Source organism: Melozone crissalis, unplaced genomic scaffold (assembly GCF_028551555.1).
Source record: "Melozone crissalis strain CALT ecotype California unplaced genomic scaffold, PUWL_Pcris_2 ptg000081l_1, whole genome shotgun sequence".
NCBI classification, from domain to species: Eukaryota; Metazoa; Chordata; class Aves; order Passeriformes; family Passerellidae; genus Melozone; species Melozone crissalis.
The window spans coordinates 12,093,424-12,109,536 of NW_026535858.1; the positions used below are offsets into that span (position 1 = coordinate 12,093,424).

At 37.2% G+C, this 16,113-nt stretch overlaps 1 protein-coding gene across 29 annotated transcripts in view; it reads left to right on the forward strand.

Moving 5' to 3' along the window:
- Positions 1–16,113, forward strand: part of NRXN1 (neurexin 1) — a 680,932-nt gene that overhangs the window by 271,805 nt on the left and 393,014 nt on the right. For all 29 annotated transcript variants that reach the window (XM_054290267.1, XM_054290270.1, XM_054290287.1 and 26 more), the window contains 2 exons: positions 10–448; positions 9,720–10,103. In XM_054290267.1, the coding sequence (XP_054146242.1) occupies positions 10–448; positions 9,720–10,103 (823 nt within the window). The remainder of the gene's footprint in view (positions 1–9; positions 449–9,719; positions 10,104–16,113) is intronic.

The following is a 16,113-nucleotide window of genomic DNA, read 5'->3' on the forward strand; positions in this document are numbered from 1 at the left end:
TGCTTGCAGGTTGTATATAAAAATAACGATGTCAGGTTGGAGCTGTCTCGACTTGCCAAGCAAGGGGATCCTAAAATGAAGATTCATGGGGTTGTAGCATTTAAATGTGAGAATGTTGCAACCTTAGATCCAATCACATTTGAAACACCAGAGTCTTTCATCTCTCTGCCAAAGTGGAATGCCAAGAAAACAGGCTCAATATCATTTGACTTTCGTACAACTGAGCCAAATGGCCTCATTCTTTTCAGTCATGGGAAACCAAGGCACCAAAAAGATGCCAAACATCCGCAGATGGTGAAGGTCGATTTTTTTGCCATTGAGATGCTTGATGGCCACCTCTACCTGCTGTTAGACATGGGATCAGGTACTATAAAAATAAAAGCCTTGCAGAAGAAGGTGAATGATGGTGAATGGTACCACGTGGATTTTCAGCGGGATGGGCGGTCAGGTAAGTTCCTTTTGTCTGCATTCAGAATAGCTTTTTTCTGCTGTATCTGAGAGAATACTGGGTACATGTTGATGTTGCCACAATTAGAGTTGGGCATTATCTGAAAAATAGGGGAACTATAAGAAGTCATTACTTTCAGGTGCCAAAACACAGTAATTTGCTGAGTACAATATCTTTATTTACATTATTGGATAATCAAGTACTTAATCTTGCAAGTAAGAGTGTTGTGTTCTTAAAAACCAACAGTAATCTCCCTCTGTGCTTGCTTACATCAAATAGCTGAAGTGGCAAGTTTGAAGAATGAAAATAAAGCAAAAAAGGAATTACTGATAATAATCTCCAACAAGGGGAATAGCTGACCTACAGAAACAACACATCTTCCAATCATGTCAGCAGATCTCAGTGTACTTAAATAATATTCTAATAAATTACTAACAACACATGTCAGCAGAAAAGGAAATAATTTACTTGCCTCATTCTATCAGTGGGATTCGTATTCTGGAGTAGTTTACTCAAAAAGGTGATCTCACTGAGAAGTGGTAAAAATAAAGAATTCATGAACTCTTCCTCATGCTACTGAAATGTAATATGGCTTAAAGTGCATTTATCCAGTGAAATCATCAATGTGTATCAGCTCTTCTCATCTGGAGTATATATTTTGTCTTAAGCAAATAATCAATATAAATCAATTTAAGGACAACTCTCTTCTACAGTGACTTTCCTGTACTTCTTGCCAGGATTTGGGAAGGGAGGGGTCAGAGAATATACTGAGTCTGTAATTCAGTCCTGAAGATTTTCTAATTAATATCAGTATTCAATCTGAAATTTATGTAGGCTTTAAATTTGGGTGTTGAAAAATTCAACTACGCTTCTTTTGGATTTTGTGGGATTTCCCACACTTTCTTCCCTCTGGTGACTACCTTTCTATAGCTTGCATTTACAATTTCTTTATGAAACTTAACCCCCCAAAAAGTTATCATTTTATCATTTAACTTCTTGCTACACACAAATCAGATTTCAGATAAAGCAAATCTTAGGTGCAGGTTTAAATTTAAGATTTCGGTCAAATCCATGGTGAAATCCACCTGCACCATGATTATGAAAAATAACTATTTGTTTCCTGGGCAGTGCAGCTTCAAATTCTAATGGTACCAACCTTGATCTTCTTATTATGTCAGTTGCTCATTTAGATTTCTTGAGGTTTAATAAACCTACCAAACAAGAACAAACAAAAACAAACAAAAAAAAAAAAAAAAAAAAAAAGCCTTACTGAACAACAAAACATGACTTCTCAAAATCCTCAACTGGAATTGAACATCCAGCAGTTATATTATTTATACTACAGTTTTCATTTCAGACTTTATTCTTAAGTGCTGTTTCAGTGATTCATATGAGGCAGTAAATCCTGTAATAATCGTGCCCGTGGGACTGCTGAAAGCAAAGTTTATTCTTACATCCAAAGCCAACAGATCTATAAAGGAATGAAATAAATGCATAGCAATTGTTTACATTTGAAGGTAAATTCTGCCCTTTCATTGCTTCACAAAACACACGACTCACAGGTGCCATTAAGAGAGTTTAGGGCATACTTTAATTCTTTAAAACTGTTAATGGACATCAGCAAGAATTTAGAGTAATATCAGGAAGCAAAACCTGCCTGGTGATCAGGATTGCATATTATTTTTTTAGTACAGTTATAAATAATCAAATTAATCCATCTGATGATTTGCCTATGATCAAGATAGGTGAAATTTATGCAGCTCCCCCATCACTGTTGAAAACTAATCATAATACCTATTAACTTTGAGACATTGAACTATTACCATGAATACTGAATAAAAATATGCAGGCTTATGGATTAGTAAATTGAATTTTAACTGCAATTTGAAACAGAATCAAAATTTTCCTGTTACTCTAATGCATACAATTATAGTTTATGGCAGGAGAAGCACCAATAACACTGGCAATGCTTTTGTCTTAATGATGGTAAGACTTGGTTATTAAAATTATTAGAGAGATGCCTCTACCTGAATTAAGGTGACAATGAGACTATGTGCCAAAGTAAAAAATATGGATTTTATTTAACATTAAATGTGATATAGAGGGAAATAGAAATAATAAGAAGGGGTGTTGCAGGGGGCACACTCAATTCTGACTGGTCTCTGGCTTTCCTAGCGTTATCCCTATCACCCTGTACAATTTTACCACATTCCACCAAAGCCACCTGTTCTCATTTCCACCTTCTGAAAGCTCTTTTTTTGCTCTGAGTTTGCTCAGCTGCTCCTCATCCACCCATGGAGGCCTGCTGGCATTTTTGTCCCATTGCCTCCTTGTTGGGATGCATCGTGTCTGAGCTTGGAGAAAGTGATCCTTGAACACCAGCCAGCATCCTTGGGCCCTCTGCCCTCCAGGGCTCTTTGCCATTGGGCTCCACTGAGTAGTGCCTTGAAGAGGCCAAAGTCTTCTCTCTTGAAGTCCAGGGCAGTAAGTTTGCTGTGTGCTCTCCTCAGTGTCCTGAGTATCTCATCCCACTCCACCCCATGGTCATGTTATGTGTGTGTTTTACCCATAAAGAATAAAATTCACTTTACTATTTCAGGATGCTTTTCAGTGTCTTTTCTCTAGCCCAGACCAAACATACTAAAAATCACATGGATAGAATTACTTTTCACTAGCTTTCCTTCCTTCCTAGAATTTTTATATAACTGAATGAATATGCCTTGTACAGAAAAAAAATTGCTTTTCTGGGACATTTTTGTTGTCATTGACAGCATATTTCCCTAGCTACCAAGCATTAAGGAAGATATTCTTCAGTTAATGAATAAGTAGCTCAAATAAACTGTGATTTTTTTTTTTTTCTTTAAATTAAGTTTGGTGTCTTGCAACCTTTTGCTCCTAGACTTCAAATCCAATGCAGAGTGGTTCTCTCCTACAGGAGAATATTGTGACATTTCTCAAGGAGCTTTGCTAATTTCCTTGACTTTCATATTAGCTGGATCAGCAAGTACTAGATTTATTTCTCATTCTTTGCTCTCCTCCAGTCTCTGAGTCACAGTGAGCATCCACTCCAAACTATTGACTTTGCCTTGGCTGGTCTGGGACTGTGGTGGAGGAGGGAGGGAGAATGTGAACACATTTTTAAATTGTAATCATCCAGGCCCCATTCACTAGTAATTCTGTCCGTCCACTCAGATTTTGAGAGATACAGGGAAGAGGGAAGATACTGTGCCTTTTAATTTCTTTTTGCTGAAAGCTTTGACCTGTTATTCTTGTTTTCACCCTAAAATCCCATTCTGTTTCCTGTATGACTTACTCTGAGTGCTTTCTTACCTAAAAAAGATCATTGCTATGTAGGACAGAGTTCCTGAAACCATATTTAGTTAGCATTTAAGGGTTAGGTAAAGAGAAATATTCATAAGATATTCTCCCCTGATCCATCCTTCTTGCTAGGTGTGCAGCAGTGCTACCAACTGCTGTGTCCTGAGTTTCCCCCCCAGTACTCTTGAGCTGTACATCCTGAATTTCTGAGTTTTGTAGCTGCCTTTTATGTGTCCTGTCTTGTCAAGGGGCTGCATGCTGCAGTCACAGTCCTCATCACAGCTATTTTATTGTGTTTTAGCACAGAGGATGTACTTGGAATTAATACCATGCTCTGATTTTTCAACGTTTCTTAATAAGCAGATGTTTTTCACAGGCACAAAATAAGACTAAAATAGGCCATGCCAGGTAAGCAGAGAGATCAGAACAGTTGCAGTAGCTGCACTTAAAATCTTCATATTTAACTGATCAGGAGAGAGATGAGATTTAGAAATGTGATTTTGTTTCTTATACACAGTTTTAGGAAAAATTAAATTGCTGAGATAATGAATATGATTGGAGAGGCTCATTAAGTCATACCTAAGGGAAATGTTTGCCTGTTCTGCTCTTAACAGTACTGCAAACTCTGCAGAAAAAAAGAATTAGGGAAAAACCCACAAACCCAAGTGAAATAAAAAAACAGCCATGAAGCAGCTGTAAAGGTCTTTGCACACAGTGTTTCTTGTAACACAGTAGGAATAGGTTTAATAACTGTTTTCTGAAACTTAAGTATTCTTTAATTTTTTTTAAAAAAACTGTTTGCCATATGCAAGGATAATCATGCAATTTTCATTTTTTTTTTTTTTTGCTGAACCACCATTCATCCTTTGGAAACCACCATTACATAGTGAATTCAGGGAGGAAACTTACTCTTCTTGTCAACCTCCAGTTGTGCAGGGCAGCATAAAGCACAATGTATCAGCATCTATTCATAGGTAGGTAGCATTTAAGGGCTGAGTCACTGAAATTTTGAGCTAAAGTTAGTTTCAGCTTGAACACCAGAAATGATTTCTGGAGTATGTAATTAGAGCTTAACTATAATCAACATTTCACTGTAAGTAGTGCTTTGTGAGTCTATTACACGTGGTGTTGTTGCAGGTTCTTTTTTTTCCTCACATGTACTCTTCTACATATTACTTCCCACATATTTTTAACCTTCTAACAACAGCCAGATTTACATGTTCCTATTTCAACAGATGTTAATAGTTTTCATACTTGGGAGGATGGGTTTATACTGCATTTTAAGGAATATTCTTTCAGTGATCTGCAGCTTTCTTGGCTCATTTGCATCTTTCTCAGAGCTCAAGACAAACTTAACCAACTCAGCTAAGTGGCACAATAGGCTTCTCTGTAATCAATTATATATTTTTCTTTTTGCTCTCATGTGTGTTATTGTTGATTTATGTTGTTGACTCGACCTTTGAAGGACTTCTCACTAATCAGTTACCCTTTAAGTCAATAATTCTTGCTGAAAACCACAACTTCATTATGGTTCAAACTTCATCAGTTTTTCTCAAACTGATTTTCTAATGCAGAAAGAAGTTTCTGAATGTCAAATTTTACTGTGTTCTCAGGTGAACTGCTGCAGAATCAAAGCAGCTATAAGTCATTACAGGACACTTAAATTTATATCCAATTTCTGGAGATAAGAAATGCTACTTGGTTTTAGAATCTGAAGACAGATCATGAATTCCAAGACTAAAAAAGTCACCCAACACCTTCTTGTCTTTGTCATTCCTTTTTACTTCTTTCAGGCAGGACAAACAATGTGCTGTCAGCGTTCTTCCATTGCTTTCTTATTCTGATAGAAATACAAAAAATATTTCCTACTTTGATTCCTAGAAAACTTTGAATGGAGGCTGCTTGTTTCCTGGAAGGCATTATGGCTCTTTTCAAAGTGATATCACTACTTATCTGGTTCTGAGTGTTGTTATGAAAAGAAGGAAGTTTAAGGATGGTTCTTACTCTAGAGCTGTTAACATTTGAAGTTTTAGTTTTCTCTCCCTCTTGAGTGCTCTCCTGAATCTGCTGCTACCTCATAAAATTGGTTGTCTCCAGGTTAATGACCAGGTTAAAAAAAACACCCACATGACCACATTTGGAATTCAGCCATGCCCACATTTCCTTATTTGGGCATAGCCATGCCTACATGACCACATTTGTAATTTAGCCATGCCCACCTTTCCTTATTTGGAATTCAGCCACACCCACATTTCCATATTTGGAATTTGGCCATGCCCACAGTTCCTTATTTGGGCATAGCCCAAATTAGATATGTCCCATTCTTTCCTCCTGTAAAACTTGACAATTCTGTCTTGAGAATGACATTTTAGTATTTCTACAAGGAAATTTATTAACCCTTTTTTTGCTGACCTCATAAGACGTTTGCATGCTTCCTTAGCTTCCCGTTCTTTCTCTATGGAAAGTGATGACCCTTCACATTCATAGGCAGAAACAACTGTATGGATTGAAGCACACTGGTTATTCATCAAAAACAATTCATTTTAATCTGCCTATAATTCCCAGAGAAAGTAGAATTGAAGTCTATGAAAGGAGTTGTGCATTGAAGTCCCCAGTTTCTGTGGCACCTTCTCCCATGATTATGAGGTCCAGTTTGAGATGTTTTCAGTAAAACTTGGAAAGTTTCCCTCAAGAAAGATAACAGGCTTAGAAAAACAAACCAACAAAAAACAAAATAAAAAACCCAAAACAACAAAAATAAAGAAAACAAGGAAAAACAAACACCAAACAAACCAGAGGGGGAAAAACACCTCAAATGCTTGCAATAAACTAGCAAAACTAGAAAAAAAAACACCCTCACCCTAGTCAAATCCTCACCAAGATGAAACAGCCTGTGCTACCACCTCTGTCTCAGGTCTGGGTGCACTGTGAATCCAAAGGCGCTGATGGAACCGTTGTTTATTTTCTGTAGGCCAACGTTCTGTGAACTTGAGTTCTGCATTTTGTTGTAGGATACTTAAAAACTCTGTATTTTTTTCTGTGTTTTGGAACATCTTTATGTTCCCTCATTTTACTTGGATTTTCCTTTTTTCATCTGTGTTTACAAAGCAATTAGTGAGTGAAGTGTATTTTGTCTGTCAGAGATACATAAAAGTAATTTGGATATCATCAGCAGTGATGGCTCTGTGGTTGCCTGTCATGTTTTTCTACCCATAGGCATTAAATGCCATAATTGCAAGCTTTCAGATAAAGTTTCAGAGGACTTCTCACACAGAGTATTTTATGGGGTTTCATGTCTTTTACCTGGGAAGGTAAAAAGTTCATTTCTTTAAGAAGCTGTTGACATCTATTCAAAATAATACTTAAGCTCTCTTCAGGGTAATCCTTTGTGACACAAAGAAAAATTTCCTGCTTCAGTCTATCACTTTACTGTAATTCACAGTCACCAGTTTCCCTTATCATTCACCTTCCTAAGCCTTCTGTGCTTGCAAAGCTTCCACTTGGAACACAGAGCAGCAGCTACACTAGCAGAGATTTATCTTTTTTCTGTGAGCTGAAGGTAATCAAGACATAGTAGATTTTTATTATTTAATAGAGAAGGAGTTTTTTGGGATTCTTTGTCAATGTGTTGAAAATGTGGCTGTTTTTGTCCAGCAGAAAGCAGCACTGTTCACATGTTGGAGCTTGCTGTTGGAGGCTGCAGCTGAGTTAACGTGTGTGGGTGCACAAGTGGGTGCTGCCTGAACATGGGTTTAGAGTGTTTGCTCCTAAATTAGCCTGTGCATCAACAGATGGCAGCAAGCAACAATAGCAGTAAAAAAACACTGTGAGGACAAGTACAATTTATATTTACAGTCTCTCAAATGTTTTTTAGAGACAAAAAGATCTGTTGGCTGTTAGCCATTCTTCCTGATACCCTAGGATGCTCTTTGAAAAGTCCCTCTTGGTTTGACAGGTCATTCACAGGTGTCCTTGTTTGACTCAGCTGATTGATCAAATCTCGAAATGTTTATGCTTGCATGCCTAAGGGTCAAACCTATAGCAAGCGTTCTATGTAAGTGCCAAGTTCTGCTTCTAGAAGCTGAGAAGCAACAACAAATTTTTAGAGTTAGCAAACCCTAATCTTTTATCTGTTTTAGACAGATGGAAGTTTGGAAGAAAAAGTATCTTTTTTCAGCATGCATATTTCTTACATACTTTCTTGGAAGTTCACTTTTGTATCTAAGGGATTATTCAACTGGCACACAAGACACTTCTTTGAATACATAAAAGGGAAAATTGACCACATCCTCACTCTTTAAACATGCTTATAAAGATGCAAAAAATGCTATGCAAGCCTTTTTATCTTGTTAGTTCTCTTCTGATAGTAGGGAGACTGTTTGTGGAATTCAGCCCTTATAAAATCTATATCTCAAGTCTCACATGGAGTTGGACCTACTGACACCTTTACCCCAAACAGCTTTTACTAACAATCCAAATTCTTTAGATATTAATTCTATCAATGTTGTTGAAGTTAACCTACTGAACCAACAAAAGAACGGAAAAAATATAGCTTCCACTGGAGTCCATTACTAAAAGAGAAGCCTAAATTTTAGGGCCTACCCAAGTAAGAGAATGATCTTTTTCTGACCCGCCTTTGTTTGCTTAAAACTCACATTTTAGTATGTATGCTGTGTAAAGTGTGAATTTCTTCTTATGCTCAACTCCTACCACAGTGGAAGCATTTTTGGTAATCAGTGTTATCTTCTGGAATGTGTTTCAGGCTAACAGTGGAGATGGTGACTCATGTTCACTTTGTATATATATGTGTGGTAAATTCATCATGGTGAATGCAATTCTTCAGTGTCTTGTCACCACTAAAACACTTCCAATGTTATGCCCAGGAGATAACAGTGTTGCATGATATGACTGGTCATTGGAAGAGTTTTGTGACCTATATAATATTTTGATTTATATTTTGTTTGCTTTTGTACCCACATAGAGTGATAAGGAATCACTTCTGTGAAGATCTACTTGAAGATTTTTTTGCCAAGTGATTTTACTTAGAAATAAAATTAAAATTGCTTGGCATAAGTATGCTCTGTGACTGTATGTACTAAATTTATTTTTCTTCTTATTCAAATTGTAGGTGTTGCATACCTCATTATTTTAAACAAAGTACAACCAAAAAAAGGTTCTTTGCTGATGATTAAATTTCTCTGTTCAGACACTTCATAAAAAGAACTCTATTTTAGGTTCAATTTTTTTTTTAAATTATATTTTTTAGACTAAAATGGAAAAGATATTTCTGGTTTCGTGAAGGTCTGTATACATCTTCTCTCCCTCTCATTGTAACTTGCACACATTTGGAGATAAGTGTCAGAGGCATTGATTTTCCCTCCAGGACCACATCACTTCCTTCTTAATGATTGCCTGTCTGGCAGCTGATGAGAGCATTTTCCTTCTACATTTAAAGAAAAAAGGTCTTATCCAAAGCCCACTGGAAGTGCTGAAAGTCTTTTAAAGTACTGTGTCTTTTGGCTCATACCATAGACTCAGATTTTCCTCCCAGCTTGCAATTTATCAATGCAACCCTGGCCTGAAGGCTTTGAAATATATATGAGGGAGTAAAGATTTTTTTGTTGTTGTTGTTGCACAAAGAGGATATTTCTGAAAATAACTATGAACTGCCTTCCTCCTGTACCAAGGAGATTGGTAGGGGGGTTTTGTCTGGGATTCTTCATATTGTGCTCATGCAGTTTTGTGCGTAAAGGATTTTTAAATCATTAACTTCCTGACTACATTGCAATTGAAATACTGAAGTGTATCTGTGATTCTATAGCTGTACAAGTAAAATAACTCTGCTTCCCTTACAGCTGTTTGCCAGGAGCTAACGTGATATGTAAAAGATTGAGTAAAAACAGCAGCACCAAAATCAAATATGTGAAAATCACCCATTTAATTGTCTTTCCAGGGACGATATCTGTGAACACGTTACGTACTCCATACACTGCACCAGGGGAAAGTGAAATCCTTGACTTGGATGATGACTTGTATCTTGGAGGCTTACCAGAAAATAAAGCAGGCCTGGTCTTCCCAACAGAAGTGTGGACAGCACTCCTCAATTATGGATACGTCGGCTGCATCCGAGATTTATTTATTGATGGTCAAAGCAAAGATATTCGACAGATGGCTGAAATTCAAAGCACAGCTGGAGTAAAACCCTCATGCTCCAGAGAAACTGCAAAGCCTTGCCTTAGCAACCCCTGTAAAAACAATGGTGTGTGCAGGGATGGGTGGAACAGATATGTGTGTGATTGCTCTGGCACGGGGTACCTTGGCAGATCGTGCGAAAGAGGTAGGTTCTGTGAGATGACTGCACTTCTACTTTTATCTATTAAAAAATAAGCACAGCCATAAAATAAATGAAATCCTGTACAATGATTAAAAATGATAAACTATCAATAACTGTCCTGAGGAAAAGAAACAATCCTCAATTTCTCTCAATGTGAGGTGGAGCCCTGCTCCAGACCCAAAGCAGTAATTCTGGAGGAAAGATCTTGAGGGAGACTCTAAGGTGCATGAAGAAGAATTAGGTGGCTATGACAGAGTCAGTACTGCTAAATATCTCCTAAAAATGCCTTCTTTTGTGTCTCATCATAAATTGCTGAGCTCTGAAAAGCTTTGTGAAAGCAATTTGAAATATTATTGCATTGCTATGATGCCTTGGAGGGGCTATCTGGAGCAGAGGCTAGCCAAAGCTGTGAGTACATGTTAAAGACCTTAAATAGATACACCTTAGGCAGGGTAAAAGCCTGCCAGAGGCTACACCCAAGATGGATGATGGTCACAAGTTTTTCAGACAGATATAAGTTTTGCCCATTTACATATCAGGGGTTCATCCTCCAATTGCAGCTTCAGGTAATGAAGTCATATCCCCCCCAGTTTGCAGCCCCCCAATTCACTTTTGTTTATACTTTCCAGGGCCTGAGGCTGGAGGGTGTCCTGGGGTTCCAGGCCCAGAGGAACTGTTTTGTCTGGCCCAAGTGTGAAGAGTAGTTGGCTAGCATGAAGTTTAGAGTTAGTTTATATGAAGTTTGGAGTTATGCACTAATGCAGTGCAGGATTTGAAAAATAGAAAGGCTAAAATCTTAAGGCGTCAGCTAAATTGTCACATTCCAGTTCCAAACTGAGGTCTTGTTCTCTGCCTATTCATTTCAATATATTTGCATATAAATAAATTTAGTTTTGAATTCCACAAAACACTTAAATCCATGGCCAGAACTTCACCCATGAGTCAAAGCAGAAGAGTCAGTAGAAATTTTTTTTTTTTACGTATCTCTTTTTAAAAAGATACAAATACCCGAGGAAACTGTCTGAAGTTCCCTAAAATCTCTGAATATTCCTCTTACCTAGAAAAGGTAACAGTGAAGTTGACAAACTCCATTTATTTATTTGAAAAGGTGGATAGTGTCAAAGAAGGCACATGTTGAGGTTAGTTAATAGACAGAAAACCCTGTAATTTATTTAAAACTGCAGTGTGCCAATGAAAAATTTCAATTTAAGGAGGTACACAATAAAAATAAATGCATTTAATATTTTAGGTTTTTATTCTTGCTGGAATAGAAAGTGTTTGAATGCCAGGAGTTGTATTTTTTCATCTCACAGCTGACACAGTATTTTCTTTGGATTTGTTGTCAACCTGAAATCTAAACATTAAGTTTATTGAATGAAAATGTAAGTTCTTTTCACCTAGTTGGATTAATTTTTCGAGTTTGTCAGATGGAACAAAAATGTTTCATCACAAATTGAGAAGTAAAACCCCCAGTGAGTGTTTCAAGTTATATGTCAGTAGAGATGAGGGTGTACGTAGTACGGTTACCTCCGTACAATATGCACATCCATATTATCATCATCTGCAAGTAGATTCTCAGACTCTTACGTGGGGTTTCTCTGTCTCCTGTTCTGGCTGTGGATGCCTTTGGCTCATGGCCAGCTGTGCTGAGCTCTGCCGGCTGCTGTTCCCGGCGGGATGAGGGAGCTGCTGATGCATCCATCCCTGCATCCCTCGGTTAAACATGGCTGGTGTACCACCCTGTGGCCAAACTCTCCTATTACACACAGGGGCTCCAGCCAAAAACGCGTTTGCGTTTTATTTCCACGGAAAAGCCAGGAAACGAGTGCCTCAGAGACATAAACACACGCAGATCTGCAAAGAACTGAAAGCAGGCATCATCACAGCAATTCCCATTCCCATATTGGACAGGTGGTGATGTTTTATAAGGAAACCTTTGCCTTTTATTTCCCATGCCTTATTTTCAAGCATTGTCCAGCTTAAGGCTTCATTTTCCCAGTGCATTCCCCTGGTGGGAATGGTGGTACTGGAGTGGTGGTGTTGGCTCCTCCACAACAACATTTGGTTCTTGTCCAACAGAAATATGTGTGGCACTTCAGCACCGTGAGATCATTTCCTGCTCTTGGGTTTCCCTCTCCAGAGGAAGCTGCACTGAAAGGAGCTGTCTTCTCAGTAATATTCATATCCCAAGTGGTCATGCATTAATAAGATTATAGCTTTTGGGATTCTGAAAGCGTCGTGCTGGCATCCTACCACACAAAGTTATTATAGCTGCTACCCGTGTGTAGGAGCTGATAAACTTTTGTATTTGGTGATATAAGCAGCACATTCACAATTGTTCAAGCTAATTTAAATAAAAGGGGAACGCACTTATTTCAGCAAAAAATACAGACTTACAAAGAAAAGAAACCTTTTGAATAATATACTGGAGATTAAACAAGAATATTTTATATTAAATAATTAAGGTGTCTTAAGTAAAAAAAAAAAGGATGGAGTTACTTGTTATTGCCATTTAATTTTATTTTTCATATTATTTCACCTGAAATAGGAGTGCTAACATCCATAGATAGATATTTAGTGTACAATACAGAACCTGAAATAATTTCAGCTCATTAGTGCACAAAACCCCTTGAACACCACTGTGGTCTATTTTAATTTGTGTATACTTAAAATTATATGCATATATACACATATATATATTTCTATCCATACATATTTTATCGTGTTGCAAGTTATAGTTGATTTTATTCTTGAATTTCAGTAAGGTTAAACATCACAATAATCTGTAGATTGGCTTTAGTAGATTATCAAAACTCTGGCAGATGCATGGACAGATGTCACAGCAATGTAATTTGGTGTCCTCTCTTACTTTGTGGATCACAGAATGAGTGGCTGCCTCTTGGCAAAAGCTTTTGCAGGTGTATTCTTTTGACTGGATAGCCAGGAACAATAGTAAAATCATCAAACAGGGATGGAAGGAAAAGTAAGCACGCAAACAAAGGTTTATGAAGGTGACATTTCTGAAGAGAAAATCTGTTTAAAGTAGAATGTGTGTAGATGTCCATATTGTGCATGCATAGACCCCTACATACACATATGCACATTAAAGAAATTTAGCTTTCATTCCTTGTATTAGACCTGAATGCTTTAAAATTTTAAATTAAGAATAATAGAGGTGGTATGAGGATAGATGGTATGAAGAATCAGGTGTTCTAAATATTATACTAATTCCACCACTGTCTTAAATTAACTGATTGGTCCTGTGTGTTAAAGTTGTGACAAACTTTGGAGTGTGGCTTAAGACCTCAGTCCTGAAATAATACCAGTGTAGGAATTGGGAGGAATAATTTTTCCTTCTATTCACACATTATCCAGTAAATAATCACATACAGAGAATTGTTTCTGTCAAATTGATGGAAATGTTCCCTATAAACCTCCAAGGCTGCAGCTTTGTTGCGGTGGTGGCCTGAAGAAGATGCCATGTAGAAAACACAAATCACCTGGGAAGAGAACAAATGGTTCAATTCTGACTCAATAGCAGCCAATATATTTGAATACTCATACAATTTCTAGGAGTAAATTCATATAAGGAGCATTTTCAGGACATGACATTGTTGCTCTGCTTGCACTGGTAAATAAAACAGGATCAGAGAGCAAACCTGAATATTTGATTATTGATGATCCAGATTGCTCATACATATCCTGGCATGACTCTGGACTGTATAGTCTGTCATTTCTGGGCAAAGTTTGTGTGGGATTTTAGTAACAGCAGACACAGGGGGTGATTTCATGCTTTAAAAATGGCTCTGTGGGATGCAATACAGTCCTCAAATTATTGCAGACACACTGAAACTGAAAAAGTGGGAAAAAATTAATAATTCTTTCTTTGGGACCACAAGGGGTCCAGAGGAAACAAGATACTGTTTTATTTCTTAAATTATGTGCAATAGGCATTTAACTGGTACTCAAAAAGAATCAGGCTTTTAAAACAACTCCAACTTGACTCCAAAACTTGTGAGAAAGAACCCTGAAATCTAAATGCCTAGTCCATACTTGCTTCAGTCTAATTTAAATAAGCTGTGAGTTGAAGAATGGCATCTATTCAGGAAATTCTACTTTACTCTAAAAATATCCAGTGCAGCATTTCTGAGGGTAGGAGCAGATGCAGGAAAGTTTCCAGAAGAGTTGGTGCCTGTCTCTTGAGCAATTTAGGTAATTACAGCTCAAGTGGAAATTAAGGTCCTGAATCTCCTCTCATGTCAGAACTGATCTGTGCATCCTTGGCTTCAGACACAGAGATAATTGAGGTGGGGGGTATGTGTGTATGTAGAAAAGAAGACTATCTAGCCATGAAGGTTTTGATAAGAAACAAAGAAATAAAAAAATGGAGAAGGGAACAGAACCCTTCATTGAGGATTGTTTTGGGGTTTGGTTCATTTGTGTGTTTTGGTTGGCTGGTTTTTACCACAGGAGGAGGAAAAGTTTGAATTGTCAGGTTTATAAAACTGTCAAAGGATGAATGTATAAAACACTTTGATATGAATCTCTATTCCATATAGTGCACTATATTCCTTAATAACTCTACTGCATGCACTTATCTGCTGCCACCACAAAAAAAAAAAAATTGTCAGTGATTATTTTATAAGGATTTTCAGCTGTTTTTTCTTTTCAGCACTATGATTCCAACAGTGAAGTGATTGTGAAGCTATTACTCTTTTCCTTCTTTCTTTAAATGAATATCACATCCTGAGCTAAACCTTTAGTCTGTTACCTTTTGATCTAATAATTAAGAGAAAGCTGAACAAGAGAAAAAAGACATTCTGCCAACACTTATGTGAGAATATTTAGCGGTGTAGATTTCATGTAAAGATGAGACATCTCCTTGGAATTAGTTGGTCCAAAGCAAAAAAAAAAAAAAAAAAAAAAAAAGTGGCAAAAATTATTACCTATTTTTAGCTGAATTGTTCCTTCAAGGCTTTTGTAACTGGTGCCTCTTGTCATTCAGGTCACCTTCTTACTGACCAGACCTTGTAAATTAGCAATCCATTCCTGCCAGTTTTGTACTTGGTTCTGCTTTGTTTGTTGTTTGGTTTTTGGTTTTTTTGGCGTTAGTTTTGTGTTTGTTTTTGATTTTTTTGTTATTTTCCATTTGCTTTTGCATTTTTATTTTGTTTCTGGCTTTGGTATTGCTTGGGGGTTTTTTTGGGGTCTGGGTTTTTTTTTTTTTTCTGGTAGTTTGGAGAGGGTTTTGTTGGGTTTTTTTGGTTTGTTTTTTTTTCTCTTTTCCCTTCCCCAATATACTTTCATATTTAGAAAGCCTGTGCCTTGGAAAGGGCATATTGACACATTAAAAGGAGCTAGTTGACATGAGGGGGCTTCCTCATGGCCCAGAGCTTTTAAGTTATTTGATCTTCTGTTCAGCATCTTTGGTCTGTTCTTGGAACATCTGTTCCCAAAATGCTGCACAGTATGGCTTAGGAGGATTAAGTATCTAATCACAATTGGTCTGCTCACCATGGTGTTACTCACAGGCCATCTCCAATTGAATTAAGCCTCCAATTAAGATCCTTCTCTCCTTTTTCTGCAATTTTCAAAAAAACCCAACTCGAATAATTGAAGGGAAGTTGGCAAAAAGTAGCAGTGCTGATTCTGACAGCTCTCTTTTTTTACATTATCTTAAGATAATTTGTTAGCAACAGAACTATCACATTGATGAATGTCTGGTTTGCTCTGCATATGAAAACCCTAAGTACTATTAATGGGGTTTTTATAGAAAATTCAAAATATCTTTTATTTTCTGCCATGTTAGTATGGAACTTAGGGGGTTTTTTCCTGGAATTCTTTACCTAAATTATGTTTACCTTGATAAAAAATCTTGGGAGATTTTTATGCAGAGACTAGACAGCTAGATATAGGAAAGAATTGAAAGCCCCTCTTCATGACTTCCCCAAAAAATTAATAAACAAACAAGGAAACCCACAAAAACTCAATCCTCAAACTAGCAAATAAAAAC